The 16686-nt window shown below is 37.7% G+C and overlaps 1 protein-coding gene across 4 annotated transcripts in view; it reads left to right on the top strand.

The window, feature by feature from the left end:
* Window positions 1-640: 640 nt before the first annotated feature.
* The window catches only part of LOC125690178 (SLX4 interacting protein), a 72842-nt gene continuing 56796 nt past the window's right edge, over window positions 641-16686 (top strand). For 2 of the 4 annotated variants that reach the window (XM_048938302.1, XM_048938307.1), the window contains exons 1-3: window positions 641-1034; window positions 1874-2017; window positions 5030-5078. In XM_048938302.1, coding sequence (XP_048794259.1) covers window positions 5052-5078 — 27 coding nt within the window. In that variant the 5' untranslated portion in view covers window positions 641-1034; window positions 1874-2017; window positions 5030-5051. Of the gene's footprint in view, window positions 1035-1873; window positions 2018-5029; window positions 5079-11101; window positions 11456-16686 lie in introns of those variants that run through there. The other 2 variants (XM_048938303.1, XM_048938308.1) reach the window with 2 other exon arrangements.

Here is a 16686-nt window from a genome sequence, read left to right on the forward strand (position 1 = left end):
CATCACGAAGTGAACTCAGCCGCTCTCATAAAGAATACGAAGAGCCGCCCACACGAAGTCTCATGGAAAAGCACGTACCAACGTGCGCATAGGAAGCGACAATTAGAAATATTTTGACTTTATATCACGACATCTTCTTAGTTTGAAGACCTACAAAGGTACAGCTCAGACAGCAAGCGTTCCCGGCCGCTTCATTCTCTCACTGACGAGGAAAAACCCGGCACGCGAATTCGGACTCTGAGTCGGCCCCACAAAAGCAGGCTGAGGTGCCTCCGCAGAGCCGTGCCGGCGGGAGCCCCCACCTCACCTTACCTCACCCAGTAACACGGCCCTCCCTGACAACCTCCAGACGCAGAATGGCCGACGGGGCAACGGCCGCCAGGAACGAGTTGGAGAAAAGACGCGACCGCCCAGCGCTCACCTCAGCTCGCCGGAAGCCGGGCCGGTCCGAGGGACGCGGGAGGCGACAGAAGGAAGCAGCCCTATAGGGACCGGAAGCGCCTCTCCCGTCCCGAACGGGGCTCGTGCGAATATACGCGAGGACGTCCTTCTCCCTGCGTGCCGTTGGCCAGCCCTATATCACGTGATCAACGAGTGCGCTCGCTCTCCTACAGTCACCCGCCGCCCTGGCGGCCATTTTACTTTAGGGCAAAACGCTGGGCGGGCCGCGGCTACGGACGGCGGCCATTTTGGATAGGGGAGAAGAAGCTCGCGTTTGGCAGCCATCTTGCTTGGGGGCAATGTAGCCGTTAGGACCGTTGGAGGCGGGCACGGCGTAGCGGGAGACGCGGCGCGAGCGCAGCGTGGCAGCGCTGCTCCCAAGCTGGGTCTCGTTGCCTGTAGCCGCTGCGTCTCAGGCTGCAGTCCCGCTTTCCCTGGAAACAGAGGTGCGCGGTGGCGGCTCGGAGTAACGGCCGTCCCTCAGGCTCCGCCTCCCGAAGCTTCCCGTTGATTTTAAAAAAGCCGCCTCGTTTTCGCTGCCTGCCGTTGTGCCCCGTTCGCTCCTGCGCTCCTCTGCCTGAGTCTTCATGCAGGTAGATGCCGTTACCTGACCGCAACGAGTTCAAGATGCTCCCTCATCCGAGCTTCCTTCTGCTTGTCTTATTCTGTACTTCTGTATTCACTCTTTGCTTTCCCCGTTCCTTCCGTTGCTGTCAGTAACACTTCTGTTGTATTTGCCCGAGGTTTTAAGTTGATGGATGATTGCAAAGTCTATAACCGTAGCCAAAAGGCAGGTTTATTAGAAATTAACTTAAAAACTTTAATGTATACTCTGAAAGGAGCGTAGCAGTTCTGAAAGATACATAGAACAGCTGGAATTCACTCAGCAAGGCCAGAAGATTGCATCCAGCCCATCTGACAGGGTGCTCTGGTGTGCATCTCATTGCTTTCACATATCAACAGCTGTGTAGGTGAAACATACCACTGTCGCATTTGTGTTGTATCTAAAGGTGAACTGACACTCTGAATGAACACGTTCAGATAACAGTGAAATAAAAAAAAAAATTGCAACCTTGTTGGAAGAGTAGTTTCTGATGAAATGGAAAAAAAAAATAATGGGCATAATGGACTGGAATTCCCAAAATGGCAATGCCCACGGGTGAAGGCGTATTTCTGCAGAAGCAGAAATGCTTTGTAAGTATGCGTGTTGCATGGTTTACCCTGCTGACCCAAGGTCCAGGGTCAACATTTAGAAATAGCCAGAGCACTGGCAGTGCTTGCTGTCCAACACCTAAGCTCCATGGAGTTCAGAAAAAAAAAAAAAAAAAAAAGTCTTATGTTATGATAGTTGATTTTGACTCTAAGTGATAACTAACTGTGGCACATCCTAGACAGGTATCCAGTTATTGTTCTGGTTTTGCCTTTTTTTCAGGTACCCACCTCTTCTCACATGTGATAACAGCTCCCAAAGATGGGCAGAGCATGAAAAGTTTGTAATGTTAGAAGTTGCTGTATGTAGGCATGTGTAGCAGGAGTTTTCAGTTCTGTCAGCAGGGAAAGCCACATCTTCACTAAGGTAAGATGCTGTTAATCAGCTGACTGACTTATGTAATGCTATAATGGGATAGAAAGTACAGTGGTAATAGCAGGGTAGCAAAGCCTTGGCTGTTGCAAATAAGAATGAACCGAAATGCAGCAACTATAGAAATGAAGAAAAAGAGCTGCTTACCTCTGAAAGGCCTCTGGTAAGTAGAGATCTCCACCAAGAGATGCCTTTGCCTCCACTGCCAACCCTTAAATGAGGTTTGGGAAGGGGTGGATCCTGGCTCCGGACGTTTCAGTCACTCAGGAGTGTAGCATGCACCTGAGCTCCCCTGGGTTGGCCCTGCCTTCCTACCAGGTGCTCCATCGCTGGTTCAGGCTGTTGCTTCTCATTTCTGCTAAAACTTGCTTTCTGGGAAACCCCATTTCCTTAGTTTTCTAAGTTTCTGCCATTTCACTTGACTTCAAATTTTAGAAAGGAAGGTATTCCATTGTGTCATTTCTAGAACATGCCTGATGCTTCTTACCAGGAGTTTGTGTATCTAGTTCTGGGGCTTGTTTTGATGTTTGTTTGCTCACTGTGGGGTTTTTTGTTGGTCAAAGATGTCCATCAATAATTTAGATGTTTGAAATACTACAAATACCATACTGAGGATTTATATTTTAGAGAGTAAAATTTCATAGGTAGGTTTTTCTGTCATGTGTAGTTGTCTTCATGTTTTCTTATGGGAGATTTTGTTTAGGACTTGGGTTATTTTGTGGTGGATGCAGAATTCCATGAATCAGATTTTGTTATCAAATAGCAGCAATTGTAACAGACCTTCATCCTTTGGTTGCAACATAGTAAGTATCAAAGTATTGTAGAGATGGATGGTGTCTTTTCTTGTAGCATTGTTGTAGGATTTTTTCCCTCATTTCTTGGTGTCTCAATATTATGATGTTTTGTTTTATGATTTTTTAAAAATCTTTTTTTTTTTTTTTCTCCTTTCTCTTATTGCTTTGTAAATTAGATTTGGGGAAGAATTCTTTCTACTAAGGGTTGTGGTACATCAGTAACAGCATCCTTATTGGGTGGCATGTTGTAATGTTGGTGATGCCAGAAAAATATCTATGAGCATTTGTGAAATGTGTGCCTTATGCAACTCAAAAGTGATATATCACAACTATTTTTTGTTATTTATGCCTACTGTGTTTTGATTTTCGTTTGCTTCTTTCTGGATGTGAGGAGCTGTAGGGATCATTAGTAAACCTCTAGATTTACTAGTCTTTCACTGAAATTAAAAACCCAGCTATGAAAGTCCCAGCTGGTGTGAACAGGGAGAATTGATTTCTTTTGTTGTCACTGTTCTTGCAGAGTCTGATATGCCTTAAGTGTCTGTGTATTTTGGGGCGTGATGTATCTTACTGCTTGCTTTATATTTTTTGCATGAAGAGTGAGTAGTCCTTCCTTGCAGTTCCTGAACACCAGGTGTACAATTTTGTGGATTATTATAAGAAATGGAAAAATGCATTTGGTGTTTTTTTGTTTTGTTTTATTTTCCTTTGGTGGCTGCTATTCATTCCTTTCAACTTCTATCTGACCAAGTTCTAACAGCTGCTACTGAGTTACTGAATTTGATCTAAGATTCTTATAATAGTTCTGCTTAAACTCTTGTTTAACTCTGTTTTGAAGCTAAATAAGGAAAATGACTGTTTTTAAATATGTAAGCATAGTGTCTGACAGAGACAAATATCACCAACCAGACTTGTGTCCTGAAATTTTGACAGCTCTCTCACAATGCTTTACAATAGCTGGAATCTTATGGTGAAAAATAGGTACATATTCCCGAATTTTAACTCTTTTTTTTTTTTTAATACTATCTATCAGAAAATTGACTGTATTTGTCTAGTTTAGGAGACTACTTCTGTAGGAATCTTGTAGAATATGAAAAACAGCTCTGTTCTTTGGAATTGTCAGGGCTCATGCGGCCCAATGTTTCTCACCCAGTATGCCAAATTAAGCAATCTAAATCCTGTTTGAGATAAGCAGAAGGATATCTGAAATTCAGTTCAAACTTTGTGCAGTCAAAATAGCGTTCAGGTCACATCGCTTTGTGCTTGTAATAGTCTAGAGCTTTAAATGAGCGTGCAAACGTGTGTGGTCTGTGAGAAGCCATACTGTCTTTAATCTTTCTCCACTGTCACCCATTCAACCTATCCCCCTCTTATCCACCTGTCAAAAAAAACCAACAATTGTGCTCTTTTCCTGAGCTGATTTAAATGATACTTGTGATTATTTAAACTGCCAGTAGTAGTAGCAAATAGATGTTTCAATTAAGAAATTTTCTTGCTGCAGTTCAACCTTGCTGAACTGAGCATGATGCAGGAGACTTTCTGTAGGACTGCTGATGTATACAAGCTGCCACGGGTTCCCTGCTTACATAGAAATGCAGTACTGTTAAGATAGGAGGGGACGAGCTTAGGTCTGAGGACTCTGACTAGAACTGGCATTACTTCATATATTATGATTATATGTTTTATTTTAATATATGTTAATACATCATATTTATATTTTATTAGTCTTGTTTTCTTGAAAGAAATACTTTTTTTTTTACTTCCCTCTTTATTCTTTAAGCTATGCCAAGGGATTTCATGTAAAGGTATTATTTTGGAAGAGAAACTAGGTCCAGGACATCCACATAGGGCCAGTGGTTGACATAGTAGTAAAGGAATATTCCAGGTTTAGTTTGCTGCCACCTGACAGTTTCTTTAGGATAAGTAAGGGTAGTTGGTCTCTAGTGCTGGGCTGGGAAATAGTTCTAGTTTTGTATTAGAGATGTTGGTTGTTCAGTGTCTGGTGATAGAGTTCAGTAAGAGGAGCTGAAACAGGTATTCTCCTTTAAAGAATAATTTTCCATAGTTTCTGTGCAGCAGAGTATAAATATCAAGTCTAAAGAGTGGTAGTAATGGAGAAAAAACCCAAAAACTAGTAGATTAAAAAATAAATCCTAGTTGGGCATAATGAGTTTTTCCTATTGCTGATCATTTTTAATTGATGCTTTTATAGGACCAGCTTACGCTGAGCTGTCATGGCATCCGACAAGTTTGTCATTAAGGTAAGTAGAATGCCGGAGCTTTTATTTAAAAATTAGAAAGTATAAAGGTACTTACAGTATTTCTTAGAACGTGTATAGATTGGCTTTAGAACTTAATGATGAAGAGGAGCATCCTTCAGGCTTCTGATCATACTAATGTATTTTGGGTCTTTGGAAGCAAACTTCTGGAATTGCTGCTGTATCGTGGCAGAGCCAGTTAAGATGAAAAATCACGTAACTGGGAGTGATTCATTGTGTGATTAGAATTAGAAACTGCATGAATTCTCAGCAAAACAGCACTTGCTATAAGACAAAATTTAACACTGATTCTTCTCTTATCTTGTAAATATCCTGTAATATTTTTGTGTACTTCCCAGATAATCTAGCAGTTCCTGGTTTAAGAGGCAGTAATGTTCTTAAACTCTTTATCACACTTGACTCTGCTTGCATCTCTTCCTGCCTCTTTTCTGTTCTCAGCTATTACTTGTGCTTAGTGCCTGGTAAAATGATGTTACAATTTATTTTTCAAACAGTTTCTAATGTCATACTGAAGAGTAACGCATTTCAAAACATTCTGTAATAAATATAGCACTTTATATTTGTTTCTTTCTTAACTGTGTCATCTTATGACTAACTAACTAAATTGTTGAGTAAGATTGGTGAATGTTTCTCTTTTGGACCACTTTTCCTGCTTCTGGTTTGTTCACGTATGTCTGAGGTAGTTTAGATTAGGCATGCATTTCTGAATGATTAGAGCAATGTGTTATTCTCTTGGAAATGTCAATTCTTTGGTTTTTTTTACCCAGGAATTTTCTCCTTAGAAGAGACCCTTTTCTCAGTGGATAATTTTGGTGGTGGTGTTTTGGTGGTTTGTTTATTTGGGGTTTTTTTTTTTTGGAACACAGTCACAAAAATATTGCTGACTGATCAGGCTGTGAAAACTGTTGAAATCTTCTAGTGTGTGTATGAAAATTGTTAAATAAGCAGACCAAACCCTGTATTTTTAAATGCTATCTGCATTCTTTCCCAAGTAGAAGTTCTCTCTCTTGCTAGGACACTTAATTCTTTTCACTGTTTAATGTGATTAAACAGCTTAAATTGACAGTATTGTGTCTGTTATTTCAGAGATCTCCTCAACTGTCTGACACACTGTTAGCTAATTCTCAATTAATACAGCTATTATATCAGGAGAAGTATCTTTGATTTTGGTATTTTGGCTCCATGTGCTATTGGTGTATGGATGGAGTAACAACAGAAGCTGAGGGTGAAGCCATTGTCTTTCTCAGCTGAGATCTCATGATATCATTAGTATTAATGTAAATGCCAAAGAAAACAAGTGATACAAGTCACAATATCTTTGCTAGATAAAGTGGTGTAAGATTGCTTGTTACTGATCTGTGTAATGACAGTTTGCTGATCCAGCAGACTGTACTTTATTCAGTACAGACTCTAGCAATTGCTATGTCTGCTAGTTCAGTATCAGCAAATGGATCATTTCTCATTGAGCTTGAATTCATAGGTAAGAATATAATAGATGCATCTTTTGAGATACAATTTCATTTTCTTCCTGGTAATGTTTAAGGAATAAGCATTAATTTTTGTGCAGAATCTTGAAAATTAACTCCTTGACTTTTCATTGTATATTTGATGCGTTTTATTCAAGGCAAATATGACAAAGGTAACTGGAATTCTTTTTGTGCAGAAAGATGCATATATTTTTAGTTTAGATTATTTAGATTATTTTGTGTGTGAGTTTTGTTCTTCTTTGCATTCACTGAATGTGAGCAATTCATTTTTGAAGACTGTTCAACTTTCACACAATTTTCTCAAGGAAGATCCTTGTGGAGAAGATTCTTCATTAAAGGGCAGAGCACAGGGAGAGTATAGAATGTCCTGTAGTCTTGATTTTAGGTTTCTCATGTTTGGTGGGGGATCATTTTATGGAATCTGAAAATATTTTATGCTTTCCTTCTACATTTTCTACTTTGTTTTGTAAGTATGCATGATTTAATAATTTTGGTAAGAGACTGGAAGTTACAGCTAATTCATCTTTCAAGACTTAGCTGATTTGATCAAAATTTAAGAAGAAAACTCCTATAATGTGTTTAATGGCTTTGCTTCTTAATTATGGTGTTAAATGAGATCTGTATCTGCAGTGTAATGGTCCGCTATTTCCAGTAGAGGGAGCAATTGACCAAATTTTGAAAGATGCCTCTGTCTGGTTATGGGCAATTAAAGGCAAATGAAATCAAATAATTGATGCAGTAAAATCGCTTTAAACCTTAGTGCAAAATCTGCGGTCAAGCCCTAAACACACATTCTTTGATTGCCACTTGGATGGATTCCACAGTGGTGTGCAATAGATAATATTTTGCACAGGTTACTTTGATCAGGCGCTTTCAATTTTAAATAATATTGATACTTCATAAAGCACTGAATGGCAAAAATGCCCCTAAATCTGGAAAGTAAAACATATGAATTTAATTAAACTTTGTGTTGCTAAAATATTTTACTGCTCTTTTGAGAAATAAATCTTAACTTTAATTGGTGAGGCTTACAGCAAAATTATGAACTTCATACAGACTTGAAAAGTAATATAACTGGGGCCTTGTTTTAAAATTTTGGCCAAACTAGAAAGAATATTCTTCCAAAATTATGGAAATAGAATTTATCCATGTGAAACTGCAAATCTAAATGCAGTAATGTTTATAACTCTAATAGAAAAATCTCATTTGCTGTTTTCTGCTGAAGACTTCTTAAGCTATTACTACACTTCAATAGCTCAACTCAAAGGGAAGCTTTTTGTACTTTGGCATTTCCTACATTCAGAAATTAAGAGCTCTGTTCTATCTCAGACTTGCAGGCCTTTGGAAGCACAGATTTTAGAGTCAGTGTTCTCTGGTCACTCAGCACACTGCAGTTGATTTTTCAGCATTGTTCCTTGTTATCAGTTGAAATTATTGTATGCTGGGAGCGGCCCTTCCTACTTTAATCTTTTTTTGCTTACTTTAATTTGAAAGCTCCTTTGCAGGAGCAAGTGTATTTTTCTGTGTTCTATTACTTTTTTAACTGGAAATAAATATGATGGTACTGGATGTGACGAGATAGGAAAATGACAGTGCAACTGTAATGTGATCAGTTTTTCCCTTTGTTTTCCTTGTTTATGCATGCATAACTTAATTATCTATAATATAATGAAATCATTAAAGTGTTGCTTTATAAGCAAACACATCCTAGTATCTGTCTTTTAATATCTTAAAGTGCTCACAAAAAAGTGTGCATGCCAATTATGTTGATTCTAGGTCCTAACAGTAGGTGGAAAGAAGTGGAAGGATATCTTCTTATCAGAGTACCTGCCAGCATGTACCTACGTTGTTGTACAGGCCATTTTAGGGTCTGCTCACAGACCTGCATAGGATACACTTGTGTTTGGTCTGGAAGAAGAAAACTGACAATTTATTTGTATGACTTCATTTTTTTTGTGGTGTTTGTTGTTATTGTTGCTAGCTGCTGCCTGAAATATTGTACAATGATAATAAGTGTTCTGTATCAGGTACATCTACCTGATCTGTAGATTACATCTATGTGATCAAACATGAAATGTATGATTTCTGAAAGCATCATATTTTGTTAGTGGTATTTCTTTAAACATTTTCTATACAAGAAAGAGGCATGTTTGCTTCTTGCAGATTGTTTGGAGAGGAAAAAAGGAGGGAGACGAGTGGGGTTTCTTATCTAATCTTTTAATTTTGTCTGTTTCCTTATAAGGAGCAATGGAGAATAGTAATGCATTTTACTACTGTATTAAGTCCATATGTAAATGAATACAGTGCTCTCAAGTGGAGAACAACAAATACTACTTATATAAAAAAATATTTTGAACACATCTTGTGACTGCCCAGTTACTGGACTGATACTACAGATGCTTTTTTCACATACACAGCTTTGAACACTACAGCACAATGTTTTCTGGCTTGAGTTAGGTTTTTTGAGAGCACTTAGTTGAAATAACTAATCAACAAAGAAATTCTGATGTTCTTTTCCACACTGCAAAGCTAAGAAATTTGTATGTGAAATTGCTGTTAGTGGAATAATTGCAAACATTTCAGTACAAATATGCTAAGATCCAATTGTCTAAGTTGGGACTGAATTTGCAAGTGTGTTTTGAATCTTAGAAGTATAATACCAGAGTTCTGTAAACTGATTAAAGGTTTCTGAATTTTAGAAGTGTGTGTTCTTGTGTTTGCTTTTTGGATCTTTAACATTTGAAGAATAGCTGTATTAACTACTTCATGGTGGATGTAGTTCTCCCAAAGCAATATTGGTCAAATCAACTATAAATACAAGTGAGCGGAATCATTATTTTCAATTACTATCATACCCATCTGTATAATCAAAAAGTATTAGGATGTTACAATCACAAAATAAACAGGAGAGTTAGGCAAAGCAGACCATGATAACAAAAGAGAATAAATGGAAGACTTACCCCTATCCTAGGCTCACCACAAAACACCAGCAGAGCAGATCTCCAGAAGAGATCTTTCCCCACTGGCAGCCAGCTCTTAAATAAATCTAGGAGGGGTGCAGCCTGGCTCCACCCCTTCCAGCAGCACAGGTGAATTGCCTCCACCTGAGCTCCTGTGGCTGACTCACGGCTCGCCTCAGGTGATCAATCAGAGGTTCAGGCCGTGACTCTGCAGTTCCCATACAACTTCTCACAGCTGTGATGTTTGTATGTGTTAGTTGCTGTAGGAGTGTGTCAAATGTGATGCCTGTCTAGAAGTGCTTAGAAGTCTTAAATAAGATAACAAGTAACCTGGCATAAAATGTGATTTAAATCAAGAATTAATAAACAACAAAGGATGGAGAGACATCTATTTAGTTCTCTTTCTTACCATGCATTTCATTCTCAATTTCATGGTACCAGATATGCAATGACTACAGTGACTAGTAAATAAATTCCAGAAGAAATAAAAGGAAGTTGGGAGGTAAAAGAAGGAGAATTAAGTGCATGTTCTAATTCTAAACCTCCTGGAATCCAGGGAAGTTTCCTCACTGACCTCAGAGGATTAGTTTTCAAGGATCTGATGAGTCGATGAAGAACTGAGACATTAAAATGTTAGCAGCAGGGGAAAGGAACAGGAAGCCAGAGGGATGAACTTCTTTGGTAGAAATACTGTTTTCACAGGCATCGCTTTGAAAATGAATAGAAAAATGCTTCAGTTTAGGTTACTCTTTGGTATTGCAAATAAATTAAGCTAAATAATCTAAGTAGTTTATAAACTATTATTTATAGCAGAGAATGAGGAATTTTGGTAATTATTAAGGCTATGCTGCTCTGTCAGTGATATGATTGTAAATATGCACCGTACATGATTATTTTTTTTTGCATACTTAATACAAAGGTGTCATCTTCATGGAGCTTCTTTTATGCCTTATTTCTGATCAGCAACAGCATATTTTTCACTTCTGCTGTTCTGCTTTTTGGAGATCTTGGTGGTACTGCCTACACGAGCCCTTAGTGCAGCAGGAGAAGAGGAAGGAATGGGGAATTTCAATTTCTTGCAGTCCAACAAGACTTAGCAGAAGTACTGCATGGGGTCAGCTTGGGTCTGTAGGCCCTAGGAGAAGCTTCAGCTTGTGCTGTAGTTCAAACTGTGAAATTCTTTAGCTCTTTCTAATGAGTTTAGATGGGGGTTAATAGTACAGGAGGTAAGAGGATCCCCATTTCCTATAATTCCTCTGTATGGTAGTAATATCATGTCCAATTTAACAACAGCTATGTGGTTTTTGCTATTGGTGTTAGTATCATAAAATAGGAAACGTATATATTGTTTCACATGGCCTCTTTCCTTGGCAATGTGGATGGATTCTAGTACATGGAAGTATGTGGATATTTGGTTTTTGAGTGTGTTCTGTTTAAGGTGTGAAATAAAATGGAGAAGAGAGGCTGATAATACGTCTGATTTGTTTCCTTATGTTTCATCCATGTTATTTGCTACTTCCTTAAAAGAAATCTATTTTTGAAAAGCAAAATTATTGCTTGGTTTGTGAGTATTTTCTGTAGTGCAATACTTCCAATTCAACCATGACTTTGCATTATATATTCCTTACTCATTAGCCAAGCAGTTCCTTAAATAGTTATACCACAGGACATGGCACCCTGTTTCGGTATCCTGCTGCAGTCATTGCTAAGCGTGAGCACCGATGATGCTTGACTATTGTGAAAACCCTTTAAACTGTTGATAAAATGATGACTCATGGTCACCTGATAAAAACAGACTCATTACCATGACTCCAAGTGTTTCACTTCCCACACTAGTTCTTCTGAAAGGGATGCAATTATTTTCTGTTGACAGCTGCTCAATTAGAATGTGACAATGTGGTTGGCACAAACTGTAAGTTCTAAATATCTATTTTAGTAATTTAAGTAACCAAAATTTGTATGAAATGTGAAGAAGTCACTAATATTATCAGCAGTGTTACTTGCACGATTATATAGTAAGAGACAGAGAGAGGTAAGGCTGTTGTTGAACGCTATTAAATTCCATGAAGCAAGTAATTGAATGTAGGGTAGTGAGGCGTGGTTAATTCTCTTGTAAATGATCAGGAATTCCACTGGTGATTTTTTTTTTTTCTTCTTAAATTAGTTTCTGTATTTTGATTGGAAACATTTCTAATTTGAAGTGTTTTGAGCTGCCATGCTTATGGAATCAAAATATTGAAGTGATTTCGGGATTTAAACTTGTGCTAAAATGGATAATGTTTTGTAGGACCAATACAGAATTGCTCTCTTTTCTTGGATGGATGTAGACTAGGGAAAATTTGTGCTTTAAAGGTTAATATGCAGACTTCTACATAATCTTAAGTGAAATCTCCATTTCTGTTCATTTTTCTCCTTTATTTTCTAGTTAACTTCCAAACTTTAATGATGAATGTGACATTTTTTTCTGTGCTAAAAACTGAGACGCATCTAAATTGAAAAAAAATGTGATCAGAATTGAGTATTACTATTGTGTATCAAGGAAAATACTAGAGAAAAGATACATTTCTTAGATGATGTAGTATTTGTTTACTCCAACTATGTCAAGAAATGACAGAAGAAACTCCTAGCTTGTTTGTTTGCATTTGGTTGGTTTATTTCATCCCAGAAGCCCACTCATCCGAGTTGCATCTGTCAACTTTTGCATTTGTATGATTTTTACTTGGGCAAGTTAAGAGACTAAACACCTTTCTATAATGAATAAAAATAAGATGAGCTCTATGGGTCCATTTAATTATGCAAATGAATATTTAATGAAGAAAAGTCTTTCAAACTTACTCCACAATGTCTGTACCTTTGCCTATCAAACTAACCTATATTTTATTTCCTTGCTTCATAAAACACAGTACATTTAATGAGGCCTATATGAAAGATAACTTTTTTTGCTTACTGCAAAACTTTATCATTAGTTGTGAAATTTTTACTTGGGGAAGTGGAAAGAGAACAGTTTGTAGTTTAGATCACATGCTGACAATTTGGAACCAAAATCTTAACTGCAGTGATTTGAGTGCTGTAAGATGATCTTGTTGCTGTGTACGCTTAACTAGGGAAGTTCCTTTATGAAACCTGAAGACAGAGTGGTATTCATTTTCTTTTTGTATTTTCTTTTTCTTATCCTTGTAACACCTTTCATTGAGGCCTCTTTATTATTTTGGCTATCTGTACTTTCTATAGACAGATCCACTTCCGTGAAATCCTGAGTCTCCAAGCTTCAACATAACCGAGATTTGGTCGCTTTTTCCACGTATCTTCCCACGTATATCTGAAAAAGTATTCAAGTGAAGAATCGCTATACATATATTGCATCACATAGTTGTTGAAGAAAAGTTAGTTGTTCGTCTTGGGAGACAGTGAGGAAAAGAACAGGGGAAAGAGATGGACAGAACATTGTTGTTGTCCAGAAAATAGAATGTGACCTGCTACCACAGAATGTTTTGTTGTCATTCTCGTATTGATTATGACTGAGATCTGTGCATGTGCTTCAAGAACCCTATCCTCATTTTGGTATAAAAACCTGTTAAGTAACAAAACTGAGCTGAACTCTAACCCAAGAGCAGGGTCCTCTTTGGAAGGCCTGTTTAGTTTCTTCAGTTTCCAGACAGTAGTAAGGTGTCTAGCGTATCTGACACTACTCAGCTGATGTAATAATAGTTTATGTAAGATGCAGTTAAACGCAGCCTTTCAAATTCAAGCCAATATTCTCCTATTTTAAGCAGACAGATTTTTTTCATTTAATATGCCAGTGATTTAATAGCAGTCGTAATTAACCAAGTGTACATGATTGTGGTCTATCCTGCTTTTTATCATTCAGATAAAGTCTGATAGAAGAGAAGTGTATATCTTAGAACCTAAAATATTTGCTGAACTTTAGAGTTGGGAAAGAGCTATACTCCGGGCCATTAAAGAGCATCTGTTCAATGCCAAGATCCAAGAATCTGACATTTAATAGGGTAATGGAGTGTATAAGTTTTCCTTCTTTATTTTTCCATTCCTACACTACAATAGCATATTGCTTTGCCATCATATGCCAATCTTTATTAATGGATAGGAAGCTTACAAAGACATATTCCGTGTGTAGTATTGGTGGTAAGGCTCCAGTTCTTATTTTTCTGGGTAATGTATTGTCATATAGTTGCAATTTGTGACTCAGAATTTACAAACAGTTTAGATGCTAGGAATAAGTCTGACAAGTATAATGTTGAATGTGAAGCCCATCATTTAAACAAACAGAAACAAACAAAACTATGTTGTTGTCTCCAGTAAGTGTCTAGTAATAAGTGTTAGTAGTATAATATGGAATAGACTGATTAGCTGTGATTGGTGATTTAAGTCACCACTGGCTCACGTGGGCATTCAGGTAGAGAGAAACCTTACAGAAGAACTTGGAATGACAGAACAAAACTGTTTTATTTGTCAGTACTTATATTAAATAAATGAATACTTACATGGACGTTTGCATGCAAGTACTGAGTAGTATATTGTCAAACAGTCTGTTGTAGAGGAAAAATTGTGGATCTAGTTGATTTACAAAGGGTTATGGGAAGCTATTACAGATTGAGATCCAACCTGTTTAAGCAGTAGCAAGTCAATGGGAGCAGATAAATTCTTCTTGCTTTTCAATCAAAAAGCATATTAATAAGTATTCAAAGGAGTGGTAGGATTGATGAGAGAGGTGTTTTTTTTTTTTCCCTGTCATTTAGTGAATTTAAAGTTCAGTTTTCCTTTTATTCCAATACTTTTTCAAGATGAGCAGAAAGTAGTACTGGTGGTCTGCATTATTCAGCACAGCTTGCACTGAGCCCAATTCTGGTCCTTTGTGGTTTTTGTTTGTTTTTGAATTGTTTTCGATACTATATGAAAATTATGCAATAATTTGTTTGTTTGTTCATTTATGTATTTAGAGGAGCGGGTGGTAGAACAACTTAGTATCTTACCTGCTGGGCTGTCCTCTAGGCAGTCTTTAGACTGTGAGCATTGCTAGAAAGTTTGGGAAAGCAGTGAGGAATTTTTTGGTATAACTTACAGATTTGGTGTCCAGACTGCTTTCAAGCCAGGACAAAACAAAACATACTGGATGTTGGTGCAGTACTCTAAATATAATATATTCACACTGGAATATTGTATGATTTATTTTATTTTAGGAATTTTATTTATCTAAATAATAAATTCCCACAGTTGTAGAGGAGGTGGCAAGTCATAAGAGTCATTTGGCAATAGGTTGAATCCTTCCTCTCCCCAACATCCCCCCACTCTTTACTCAGGCTGTAGATTTTTATGGTGAAGAAGACATGTATGGAAGGAGTGTAGAATGTAACAATAGAGACGCTCTCTCTGTAGCCAGATAGTATCTTAGATCTATGTATTTGTCACTTCGTAGTAGCAACAGAAAACTGTATCTCCTTTTCTAGCCAGGGATTGTTCAGAACTGCAGAAGACTTTCTCAGTTCAGTGCACACTTAGTCCATACACTGAATGAATTAGGACTGTGTTGTGTTACTTTGATTGTGGGATGAGAAGTAACATTTAAAATGACAACATGAACTTTAACTTTTTATTATGGAGAATGAGAAATGGAAAACTTCAGTATCACCATTAACACTTGTTAGTTGTGGGCTCTGCTGTATGGAGCTCTCTGGAATTATCCCTCTTTAGTAATACAGAATTGCATCTACTGTTCAGAGAGTATGGATGTTCCTGGAAAAACTTCTACTTGTATCCTCCTTCTTACTGTTTCTGTTCAGTGTGAGAACTGGTTGTGTCCTTAACACCAGGCTTTTCCTTTATAGTCATTAGTGACTTGAAATTGATGCAGAAGATAGTTCCAGGATGGGCAATATTGGGTACTCCCCATGAGCATTTATGTTACAGTAACACCTAAATCAAAAATTCACTGCTCCTGATGGATGTTGCCATTGATTTTTTTGAAGTAATGCTTCTTTTCCAGATTGCTAACATATTTAGTGGTAAATCTTGATCTGCAAGTGGCGTGCTTGTTTCTCTATTCTGACCATCTGTGAATTAGCTAGATTGATCCTAAAGGTGTTTGTGTGTTCCCTTCTCAGTAATAGTTCGAGCCACTTTGAAAAGTCAGTATGCTAAATGTTTGTATGTTAAAATGGTAGGGTATTTGTCCAGATCTATTTAAATATAATAGAATTTGAATGTGTTTCTATGTATTAGCTTACTAGTATGGTGGAAAACAAGTGGTTGTAGGTTTTTGTTTGTTTGTTTTTTAAATAATAAATCCATTGTGGGCTATGCAGTGGGAGATCCCAAGCTTCTCCACAGTGTGAGAAGACTCTCTGAAAATCTGTTCTGTTAGGGCTCATTCTCAGAAGTGTAGATCTCCTTTTCTATGCATGTTTGTAGTAGCACTTTAGAGACGCTATTACAAGTCTAGCAGAACTAGGGAAAGAAAGAGTAAAAGGGAAAGTGACAGGATTGCAGAACAACCTCTAAAAAGTCAGTGTCCAGTGAGGAGAGCAACTCACGGGCAAAGTTTCAGTTGTTAAAGCGTTGAATAGCAGAGGTGTGTGCTTAACTCTGAAAATCACAGTTTAGCTACAGGATACAAGCATGAAAGTGCAATAATGTAGAATTGATATTGAATAGATGATGGGATTGGAACAGTTAAAGCTGCTAGCTTAATGGAAAGCAGATCTGTCACCGAATACTTGCGTATTCTGCAGCTTCTCTCTGTGACTTCTATGGAAAGCTTCTGCAATCTGATTTTATACAAAATAAATTCCCAGTCAGGCCTTTCTTTGTTGTTTGCAGCTGTCTTCAACCAATCTATTACTGTTTCTGGACTAGAGCAGAAGCTGGATGTTTACAAATAATTCCACAGTGAAGCAATGTGTAGCGTAAAGTTTTATGGCAGCTTTTCTTCTGCCTCAAAGGCTTTGTTGCTTTCCTTTTTTCTTTTACTCCTTTTGAACATTGAGTGCATAACAAATAGATACTTCCTTCTTCATTGAAGTAACGGTCGGTAGTAGAATGACAACGCAGGAGAGAGAGGATTTGTAGGCTGCCTTCTAGATAGAAAGAAAATAAAGGAAAGCTCAGGTAATGCTGGGACTGAGTGGC

The sequence above is a fragment of the Lagopus muta genome, chromosome 2, assembly GCF_023343835.1.
Source record: "Lagopus muta isolate bLagMut1 chromosome 2, bLagMut1 primary, whole genome shotgun sequence".
Lineage (NCBI taxonomy): Eukaryota > Metazoa > Chordata > Aves > Galliformes > Phasianidae > Lagopus > Lagopus muta.